The sequence below is a fragment of the Rissa tridactyla genome, chromosome 7, assembly GCF_028500815.1.
Source record: "Rissa tridactyla isolate bRisTri1 chromosome 7, bRisTri1.patW.cur.20221130, whole genome shotgun sequence".
In the NCBI taxonomy this organism is placed as follows: Eukaryota; Metazoa; Chordata; class Aves; order Charadriiformes; family Laridae; genus Rissa; species Rissa tridactyla.
This window is the reverse complement of record NC_071472.1, coordinates 29,447,367-29,459,433: the sequence shown is the minus strand read 5'-3', so window position 1 is coordinate 29,459,433 and position 12,067 is coordinate 29,447,367. Positions and strand designations below refer to the sequence as shown.

General features: G+C 40.0%; 1 protein-coding gene across 1 annotated transcript in view; it reads right to left on the bottom strand.

The window, feature by feature from the left end:
• PPP1R1C (protein phosphatase 1 regulatory inhibitor subunit 1C) overlaps positions 1–12,067 on the bottom strand; it is a 53,136-nt gene that overhangs the window by 29,578 nt on the left and 11,491 nt on the right. Inside the window, 1 exon segment of the mRNA XM_054210130.1 lies at positions 1,649–1,686. Coding sequence (XP_054066105.1) covers positions 1,649–1,686 — 38 coding nt within the window.

Sequence of the window (12,067 nt, the reverse complement as noted above, 5' to 3'; positions counted from 1 at the left end):
GCTCCCAGGCAAAATAGACCCAATACTACTGAAAACTACCCTTCACGCTAAAAAAATATTGTTAAGCATAAAATTAAGGTAGGCTGTGCTTTTAACAGTCAATGTAATTGATTCTCATAAGGCAAATAAAGGTTTACATATATTAAAATAGTTTCAAGATTATACATTAATCAATATTCCAATTAAATACAGTGTAATGAATGATTATATGTACAGGTAAGGTACTACTGAAGTTATTAATATATACTTTTTTACATAAATAAATGGAACATCCTCCCCTCTGCACTTTTTTCAATGTGTTCCATTACTCCTAAAATAACACTTTCAGCAACCAATCGCTCAACCTTTAACTGGGCCTGATTTAAGTAATATATTTAGACACAGTTAAATGTTTTATGGCCCAAAATCACATCTATGCACAAAAGATAAATTATTCTGAATTAATGGTAGTAAAATTACACATGGAGTAATAGTATTATAATTATACCAATGTATAGTTAGCAAAATCTAACTGGAATACACTCCAGTGCTAAAGCAGAGCAACTTTTTCAAAATCAAAGCAGTATAATTGTTGTCCATATTATACCAACATGAAATATGTCCATATACAATGGATAATAAAACTACATAAGGACATACACATATCTACCTTTTGAAGATAAATGCACCATAGCGCATTCCTAAGAAAAAGGTTAAAAAAAAGCTGTGTGTAGGCAAGCTTTATTTTTTTTGCATCTAATCAATTTCTTGTTGTATTTGTTCATTATGATGTTGACTTTTCCAAATATTTGCTAAAATGCCTTTTCCCCTGAGTATTAGACTGGTATGTAGTCTGTGAATTTTAATCAGATCTATTTCTTCAAGAAACATTTGAGACAGCTCTTAAGAAAACCACTTTCACACAAGTACAGCCAATCCTATTACCTTACCTTATCACAATGGATGGAATGATAACATTTATAAATAAAATATTGTCTTCTTTTGAAAGAGAAAGCTATTTATAAACACTGTGGGATAGGTTGTTGCTCCTTGCCCCAGTAAATCTTTATAGGCCTGTATTTGAGTCCAAACTTGAACCAATCAATACCTCCTCCTGCTATTTAAAGTGCCGCCGGCTTCTCTGAGCAATGGGTGAAGGAGAAAGAGATCAGGGAATTGCAGGAGCTACACGAGGGGAGGATAGGAAACAAGATTGGAGGAGCCGACTTTTAACTCTTCTGCAAACAGCATCAACGCACTGCCTGCTGTGGGCTTGGCCAGAGATGGGAAGAGGGGAGAGGAGTCTGCAATGCTTTTGCAGACCAGCAGTGGTCCACAGACCTGAAGCGATGCTGGATGAGGTGACCTGGCAGGGTCACCGTGGGCCAGGTTTGCTATGATTTGCCAGGGAATGGCAGCAAGGCTGAGGGGAAACTTGCCTTTCCCAATTCCCTGCTCCAGAAATAAGGGAGAGCCGGCAGAGCTGAGGCGCAACACAGCTTTACACAGCCCTGGTTTGAAAGTGATGGGCCTTAAAAGGCTGTGCTACTGAACATGGCGTGACAATGTAAATAAAACATTCAGTAGGATGAATCAGTGAGTTTCAAAGGCGTTTTAACAACAGGTCTACTTTAACAATAAATATGTTTAAAAAAACCCCTTCACTTACCTCTGCCTGTGAGATGTTTGTTCTCTTCTCATCTTTTTCTAGTGGAGGAAAAGATACAGAAAGAGAAAAGTTAGTACAAAAGCATTTCTCAGTGCTAATCCTCGTGGCTCTGCCCTGAACCTTACAGCATTATTGTAAGAAATTACCCTTCTGATTTACAGCTTTTCTGTCTCTTTTGTGTGCTTCAGAAAACCAGAGGCCCTGATTAGCATTCATAGACTTTAGCACTATGTCTGAAGCCCTTAACTCCCATTTTTTGTCTGTGAATGAACAGCAAGCGATGGAGTGGCTTTAGCAGCAGGTCCTTTGGCCAGGCTGGCAGCAGGGCTCCGGTGGCCACCAGGATATGTGGCTGCTCTGCCAAGGGACTGCGCTTTCTTGTATGCTCAGAAAAGGCTTGGTTGCCAAATGGTATGCAGCAAACTCACAAAAGGCTCTACTGGACTCAAATAATAATCAATAAGAACCTCTCCTCAGTTAAGTTATTAATGTACTGAAGAGCACCTAGCAGTAATACGCAAAATTAGCAAACCAAAGCTTACCAAAGTCTAATCATTCATGTTAAAAGTTTCATGATATTACCGGTGTAGTTTCAGAAATGACTGTGAAATATTTCCTGATACTGCTTGGTTTTGTTGCCTTAATTTGCTTTGGACTATAGGCATGGCAGAAATGGTCAATACTAGAGATTTCTAATGAAAATAAGCATCTGAAAACCTGCCTGAACAACTAAGCAAAATCGTATGAAGCAGAAGAGGGTCAAGCATCTTCCTAATCATTGCCCTTAACCAGTTTGTGCATGAGATTAAATCATTTTTCTACTGCTGTCTTGATGTGCTTAATGGTCAGAAAGTGCTTGTCTTCTGATGATGCCTTCCCAAATATTTGCAAAGATCACATAAGACCTTTGACGCACGGTAGTTTGGAGCTCTAAAATAAAATGCTACTAAGAACAGAGACATCAATCTCTCACTGTACCAACGCCCCTTCTAAAATTTTCCACTTGCAGATATCACTGCAATTTCCACTGAGGTGTGGCAGATCTGCGAACGTAGGTCTGAGGGAAGAATTAGGTCTATGTAATATCACTTCATCTAACTTATTCTCTAGATATTGGCTGCTTGTGGTGTGCCGTGTGCGAGGGGAAGAGCCAGTCCAGGCAGACAGATTACATTTTCTATTGTATTTTTTACCGTTGTATCTGTGCATCTTACAAACATTGATTGACTTACTGGATTTTTCAATGTGTATATTTTCCATTACCTTTATATGAAAGACATTCAAGTGACTTCTACTCAAATTTAAAAAGTGTGGTTGAAAACTGTGCTGATTACTAAAGCACGGTCCCCCAGATACAGAATTAGACAGGACAATCAGGAGGCCAGTTCCTGCCATTGACATTTATATGAACTTTGGTAAGGTGACTAATCTCTTCCTTGACTTCCCTACCTGTAAATAACTACAGCAGTACCTATTTAATTATAGCAGTGTCTATTCTCCTTTGTAAAGCATTTTGCATATGAAGTTAGGCTGGCTAAATGGGAGATTATTTACGTGCTTGTAGTCTTTCTTATTAGTTGTACACCAAACAGACACCGACTTCAATGATTCAACACTGGATTGTTGGTTTTTTTAGCTCAAGATCCTGGATTTAGTTTGGAGGCTGAAATTCAAATAAAACAGGAATTTTCAGCAGAGAACAATGAAAAGTAAGTTATGTCCCATTCCTTCCTGAAACTCTAAACTTGCCCAGGTTAAAAATATGGTTTGTATATCCAAGATGAAGCTTGCATAAGGAACGAAACCTGCAATCAGCAGTTTTGCTGGGTTTTGGGTCTTGTTCCTAAGGATGTTCACAACTCTAACACTTTGGGCTTGCACTTTTAGTGGTGACATTACTAGAACTGGAAAGTTTCCAGCCTTTCCTTTCTCACCCAGTCTTTATATGACAGGCAACTTTGGGAACAAGAACTGGTCCTATATGGAGTGAGAGAAATCATTCATATCCACAGGGCAAATCGTGCCAATGAATAGCAGCAGACAATGTGGAAATTTAAGAATGACTTACAAAATCCCACACACAAACAGATTTTCAAATCCAGTAAACAAAGATCAGAAATGAACCTAAAGGATCAAAGGAGACAAACTTGAAGAAATTAAGTGTTTCAAGCGAGTTGTGAGATGAAGGGAAAGGAAGAACTGGTTGCAGATGCAGTTTGGTCAATGACACATTTTGGCATGCATTTATTTTTGAGGACAGAAAGACCATTGCGTCTTTATTTTTGACAGGCATTTTGCTAGAAAAGACTCCATGGAGAGTATAGATTTTTAAGGAGACATGAAAAGGAATGGGAACAAGGGAAGCTGAGATTACTGAGTGCCATAGACTGAGGCAGAGAGCAGAAAATAAACAAAAAATATTTCTTAGAGGGTGAGGAAAAGATGAAAAGGCAAGGGATACATGGAAAGAAGACAGAATTGCTTGCGCGTATCTGAGGTAGTAATGAGAAACAGGGTCAGTGGGGTTATAGCAGAAGTAAAGGGGGAAGTTTAGTGATGTCAGGGAGCAGAGCTGAAATGCAGTGTGTGCTGGAGCTCAGTCAAGAGCTCTTTGCCTGGGGAAACACCTAGAGCCATATTGGTCTAAGTGAAGGATTACCTTAATAATTGTGTGACCGTTCTTTCTTGGGCAAGTACTGTTTTTCCTGTGTAACTTAAAATGCTTTGAAAGCAGTCTCAATAAATTCATGAAAGCATGTTCTTGTAACAGTCTTAATAAGAAAGCGTCTTTGAGAGAGTCAATGCATGTAGGAATCGATGCTCTCACTGCAACAGGTCAGTTCTGGCACCAAGAGGTTTCACGTAGAAAATCTCTCAGACACCAAAATTTATTATGAGAATGGAAGGTACAAGGTAAGAAAGAACATCATCTGTTAGCTAGTGCAAATCAGACATATCCACCTACAGAAGTCAAACAAGCCACACATCTCCCACTCTTAAGCCATCGACCATCAGAAGCTGAATTTCTTTACTGAACTCTTTGAGCACAAATTCCTCTTCAGAAGGGTCAGGACATAATCTGAAACTAAATCACAAATACCAGATTGTGATATCACTTGATTCACAGGAAAAAATGAAATCCCTGGTTTCTCAACATCCTTTAGTTCCCACTGACCACTGTGCAGTCAGGATTCTGCTCACAAAAAATCACAGTTATACAGAATGAGAAATTTCCTTATCATGTTTATAACCAGGGAATTATATCACAGAGAATGCTGAATTCAAGTGATCAGCTATTTCTCTCTTAGATGAAACAAAACCCAAGCTCTCAGTAGATAATTTCTACCTACAGATTTGCTGTCTTTTTGGGGCCGGGAAGGAAGGACACTTTTTAATGATGCTCCATTTTTGTCTCTCATGGACCATAACATTTCTCACAGAACACAATACAGCTGTACTATATTCCAAATCTGAACATCTGGCTTTTTTCCAGTTTAACTTATTTTTGGCCGCTCTAATTAGCTAACAGGAATCTAATTACTCAAGTCATTTCTTGACAATTTTTGTGTTTTTGTTTGAAAGTGGCCTAATAGAAATCACATGAAGAGCTGAGAGCAGATTTGTACATACCCAAGTCAGTGGAAAGCTGAGGTACATAAAAATAAGATTGGAGCTTTGTTTAGAGGTTTTTTACAGCCGTGCTGAGGAAAAAGCCATTGAGGACTTTCCCCTGTGCTGGGCAAATAATGTCTGAGGCTAGTGTGACCCTTACCTCATGTAGACTGGAGTAGGACCTGATTTCCATCAGTCCAGTTATGTACACAGACTTTCTGAAATGAAGCCTTACTTCTTCAAGGAGCGACACCTCTAAAAGTCCATTCACCTTCACAGAGACCATTTCAGCATTGCAGCTCTAGGGCAAAATCTCACCCACTCGCAGGGAAACCTGCAAGGTAAGACCCAGCTACATATTGCTGAAATATGGAGGAAGAAACACCAAGGGATTTGTTCCCCAAATGCTCTTGTTAGCAGAGCTCTTTTATATGTTTATTAGCACATCCACCCAGCCAAGCTGACATAATAAGCTGAGCTACCCCAAAGGTGTCATTATATGAGGTTGGAAACGAACCGAGCGGAAGGATGCTGGTTATAGCTAGGATGGCAACCACTTGACATTGCTGATCACTTCTCCTGTGAATCTCCACTGTTGGGCAAACGGCATGACCATGCTGGGGGAAGCCTTATGGTGGTTTTAGAGTAAGATCAAAATTCATCTGCCTCTCTTCTCCCACTGGATAATGTTAATGCACTTGGAGTAGCTACGCAGGGCAAGAGGTGACCTATTTTAAAAGACTTGGCCTCTGATATCACCCATGGGCTCTGCAGCAGAGTCATCCGGCAAAGGCTTATCTCATCCAGCTAAGTACCCAGCTTTCTTTCCCCTTGGCAAGAGCAAATAAAAGCCTTTTCTGCAGGGTTTCAGTCAGGCACTGGAGGAACGGATCAGGTCAGAGAGGCCGGCTTTTACACAAAAGAAACTCAGTAAGAGACTGGTATAATTATTGGAGAAAGCGTCATGTAGAGAGTTTGGAATTTTCCTTGGGAAAACAAAGCTGAGAAGTTTCAGATAAAAATCACAGGGGGCTGATAGGGCTTTGGATTTGGTTAGTTTTTGTCATAGCATTTAAATTTTCCCTTAAAAATAATAAACACAGTACTGTTTAATTGCTCAGATGGTGGAAATAGTCCATGAACTGCATGCCTATAACAGGATTTAGTTAAAGAATGATTTAAACAAGAATGGTTTGAATCTGAAAGAAATGAGCCTGAAGAGAGACTTTCAGGACACAATGTCATTGTCAGCCTGGAGCCTTCTTATAATCCTGCCCCCATCCCTGTGTAAACAGTGGCACTGGAGAGGGCAAAGTAGATGAACAGAAGCACAGACCCAGCCTTGCACGTGCAAAATTTAGTGCAGGACACCCTAAGCCAGAGACAAATCAGATGATGCTACTGCTATGAAATAGTTGAGCTGGTTTCATTGCATTCCATTTCATTTGTTTTGATGAAATGTCTCAATGGCCAAACAGTACCATGTCCATAAGGAAAGCATTCTCTCTCAAAATATGTGAAAGAAATGAACTGATGGCTGAGTTCTGATCAATAGGCTCGATGATGACATACAGTTGGAAAAGTAAAGTAACTTTCTTGGCTCTGGCTCCACTTAGCCATCTCCTGTGATGAAGAGAAGGAGATGCGGGGGTTGGGGGATGCTTGTGTGCTTGGGCAGTAGGTGGCAGAGCTCTGCTCCCTGCCTTGCTGTGTGCTAATTGTGCAACAAGGCAGACCACCTGTTCCAAAAACTTCCATTTAAATGGCACAGACGCCCACAATTTTAGGAACTAAGAAAAGAAACAGATAATTTTCCCAATAATTCTTCATTCTCCTGTCACTTAGTGGCAGGCAAACCTGAAATTTTCTGAAAATTTGGGTTCAGTCATTTCACATTTTGATTTCTTCATCATAAAATAAGGGTATTTTTAAATATACTAGCTTGCCTCACTGGTGTTTGACCACCATCGTTTGTATTTGCCATTGATATTTGTAAAACAAGCTCATGGAAATCTGATTTAGAAGTGGACTTTAGTAATATTATTTTGTTTTTTTCTGCTATCAAAACTACTTTTCCTTTCCTCTAGAAAACAAATTAAAATAAAAAAATATTTCATGCTCTGCTTTTGATGGATTTCTAACTACATATTGACAGATCAGCTAGGATCTCATCGCTTTTTACTAAACCACTGAGGTAAGAAAAGGAAAAAAGTCCCAAAAGGCAAACTTAAAAAAATGCTTATGTAGTTAATTGTTTGACTTTTGCTTGCTGGTTTTTATTTGCCTATATCTATCGAAGAAAACTTGACTATGGGTATAAATGTAATTACATTTAATTACAAAAAAATACCCTGGTAAGCCCTCCTGGCATGAGTATATGTTTCTGAAAATCTTCACATTGCAAAAGCACCTCATTAAACTCCAGTATCCCAGCTGCTGCGGTAAACGTAGCTGGAGGGTCTGCTCCCCTCCTCCATCAAGTGCTGACAAGAGAGTGCGTACATCACAGTTCTGCTGCATCTCACACTCTAATCGGCATCTAAATTACTGTCTGGCCCTTTAGGGAACACTAATAACAAGATTTGTATAGGAAATATTAATAGAAACATATGGGAGAGAGGAATTTGCTATATACACAAGCATTTGCATGCTTATTCTATCAGGCGTTTGCAGTTAAGGTACGTAGCATGGGCCTGCACAGATTGTACAGTGCCTTTTCCCCACTAGCTCCTGACTGTAACCAGCCCTTGCTAGTTCACTGAAATGCCACAGGCCAGATGAATCAGCTGTTTGGACATGTAAAATTTTCCTTCCAAGTAAATGAGCCTATTTATATTTACATAGCTCTGTATTTCCCACCTTCAATATTCAATTTGCCATTACTAGTACTGAGAGTAGGGGCAGCAATCTCCTATGTTAGACCAAATCCTTCCTAATGGTGCTCAAAGTCAACCTCTAAATGAAAAGAATGATCATCCTTTTCCTCCCAACACACACAACAGCATCTGATCCAAGCAGCATCTATATCTCTGAACACCATACAGACAGTATCCAAGGACCCACTTTCAACTGCACAGACATAAGAATATGAAATAAAACCACCTCTCATAAATTACACGGATCAAAATTTCTTGGAAACATACATTCTGAGACCATAATCTGGTTTGGAAGAAACTGGAGACATTACAAACCTCAAATGTGAATCTAAATGCATTTGTTTACACCACATGAATCTCGAAAGGGAATTATAGTGCCTGATTCACCACCTTGTTATTCCAGTTTTATGCCAGACTCTTGGAAATCAGTCTGGTTTCATTGGCATTAAACTAGAATAAAATGGTGATGAATCAGGTCTGCAGCCTTACCACAGAGCAGTCATGAATTATTACAAGCACAAAAAAATCATCCTTTTTTGTAGCATTTTGTTTTCAACTTTTGATTATGCCTCCCTATGATCACTGAATCACAGAATCACAGAATGGTTTGGGTTGGAAGGGACCTTAAAGATCATCTAGTTCCAACTCCCTGCCCTGGGCAGGGACACCTCCCACTAGACCAGGCTGCTCAAAGCCCCATCCAGCCTGGCCTTGAACACCTCCAGGGATGGGGCATCCACAACTTCCCTGTTGAATATAAATACAAAACAAATTCTAAATAAGTCACATAAATCAAATATAGCTTCTCAAAATATACATTGGAAGAGGATTCAAATTTAGTTCTTTATTTTCTCCCTTCTTGTGAATAAGAACCGAGTTTTTCTGTCTGCCTTCTTGGACTTACGCTTCTGCCTGGCTCTGTGGCCTTCCAGCTGCTGCCAGCTCTGTAAGGCTCTTCCTGATACTGTCTCAGCTTTGACTGAGAGAACACAAAACAGGCCTTCTGGACAAACCTGTCATGAAAAAATCCTTCCATGCAGAAGTTTCTTTTCCTTGTAGCACAAGAGGCCGTGTTCTGTAGCCCTGCTCCATGAGAGGCTCAGGTGAGCAAGGAGCATGGAGCAGACCTTCCTGACATGAAGTCCCTCATCCATCGTATGGGGACAATTACAGACATGGCAGGTGTTCCCAGAGAAAGTAATTAACCCAGGGAGAATTACGCCTGAAATAAACACTCTGTTTGGTTAACTAATGTAAAGACTGACCTTAAATCATGATATAAGCAATGCTAGGCTTGAAGTTGCTTTCTTCTAGTTGCTTTCTAAGCAGCACAAACTCCTCTTTCCTGAAGAAAATGGAGATGGCTTTCAAAGAACAATGGACCAAAGAAGAGGAACAAGACAAGGTAAGTAAAAGTCTTTTTTTCCTTTTTATCTCTCAGGTGAGACATTTTCTGGACCCAATATAAATCTCTTACTAGGTTACCAGCAATGATGCCGAGATTAACTTTTCATATAATTTGCAGCTGACCCATTTGAAGTCATGACATCAGAGCCGGGAGAAGCCTCCGGCAAGACCACAGGGTGTCACTGTGTGCAGAAACTCCAGGTCAGGATCTGCCTCCACGTAGCTTCAGAGCCCCCTTAAATTAACTAATTCCAAACGAATACCACTTAGTTAACAGCAAAGTACCACTTTCCACTTCCAAAGTTAATCACAAATCTGTGCTGCCTGTTACATCCCGACCCTTGCAAAGAGGAGTTCTGTCAGTGCCCGCTCGGTGTTGCTCCAGACAAAACGAGTCCAGCACGGGAGGTCAACACACGTGGAGGGCTGCTCAGTGCAAATAATCTATGGTCTGGATCAGCAAAACAAATCAGGCAAAAGAGAATTTTTGAGGGAAGTGAGAGACAGAAAATTGTTTTACCACTGACTTTATTAGGCCATAAGCAACAGGAAGTTTTGCCGTTGACTTAAAAGTCAAGATTTTATCCTGACATATAGCATAAGGTAAAAAATTAAAAAAAAAAAAAAAAGAGAGAGATAAAAGGCAAACTACTTTCTGATTTAATGAACTAGTTCTAGAGTTAGTGCAACTGGGAAAGAACAGCAATACGTAAACTGGCTTCTTAGTCAGTATTACTCATTATCTAATCATACTAAGTAATGACAGACACGTTAATATTCACTGCATCTTTGAAAATCCAGGTTAATTCGCTCAACTAAGTAAAAATAAGTGAGACAAGAAAACTGCTGTGATTGGTGACGTGAAATTTAAAATCCTTGGCCTATTGGGAAGGTTGGTGGTAAACTCAAGTCTCAAAATGTACAAAGTAAGACTTTGATACATGATGATACAAATATGACTCTCCTTTATGCATATCTATTTAGGATGATTCAAATGTATCTTTAAGATTGAAATATACATCAGAATAATTCCCTTATTCTTGAAGCAAATAAACATAAACCAGGGTGACGATTTTCAGGCATGAGCCAGAAGGAGAAAGTGACAGCCAGCATTTCTTGGTGCCCCACGTGATGCTGGAGGGCCAAACTGAACTACAAGACGACCTTGGAAAAATAGACATTCACAGACATATGGAACAAGGCAAAGGACAAGGACTGGCAAATAGAACTAAAGCACACTGTGGTGTCTCAAAGTTTCTCCGGCTGTGCAGAATGGAGAACTCACCCCATTGTAAGGTTACTTTGGCACAGGATCCAGTCTGACACAAAAGCAGTTGTCAATAACGATTTCATCTTTGCCGCACAGAGTAAGGGCAACTTCCACACTCACAGCACAACCTCACCTGGCCTGAAACCCGACAGTGAAAGAAAAGCCTCGCCTGAAGGAAATAGGAGGTAAAGCAGAGATAAAGCCAACTTTGGAGAGGTTAGAGGAGGGCCAGAGCTGTTGAGTGACTGCCAGCACATACTCAGAGAAACAGGTTCAAAGAGCAGAAATGTCCCTCTGAAATGAACCTGCCCAAGCAAAACAGACTGCCGGACTACTAAATATTTGCAAATAATGGTTACTGTTTTACCAAAGGTTACCAAAGCACTTACAGAAAAACTTCACAAACAGCTTGCAATTACTTTGGCCATTGACTCAGTCGTAACAATGTATTAGTTTGTGAAAACACTAAACATGCTCATTAAGTATTTTCAAACACAGAAGGAGGCTAAGCACCTCGAGAAGGCGGTTACCCAGAACCGTGAATTCATCAGTAATACCGCATAGTGTTAGTAATCTCCTACTTTCCAGCTGCTTGCTTCCTGTATGTTCAGTCTATGCTCAAACGACATATTGAAGAGGTTGAAGATCTAAATACAACCGAGGCAAAGATCATGAAGAAAAATCCATGGTTACCAGAAATATAATACTACCTGATCCCCTGATACACATTTAAACCGCTTCCTAATAGCTCTATATGCAGGAATCAATTGTCATGGAAAATGGCTCAGAATTGACCCACCGATGGCAATCTCCGTATGGGAGCTACAGCTGCAATAGCTATTGCTGTGAGCAGCTCCTTTCTCACTTGTGAGCTCTAGCAGCGTTCTAGCTCTAAAATAAAAACCAGCAGCAGCCAAAACTAAAAAAGTCAAACATTTCTTAGCATGCTATAGCTCATAACGCCATTTAAAAAAATATCGTAGCTGAACAGTTGTGTATTGTACGTTCTGGAAAGTGACATTTGCCAGGGGAGAAGAAAACAAATACAAAACAATGAAACTCTTCCTTAGCCAGTGATTATTATTGCTGCCTTTTCAGTTTCCTTCCTTTTGGAATAATACCTCAAGGATTTCAGTAAGAATGTGTTGTAAAGTTAGTCCTGGCCAACTGCTCGCGGCTTGCTGGTGGTTAGAATGCACATGCATAAAGCTCCTCACATACATGTGTCATCCTGTGCATGAATCAAGTGAGCTA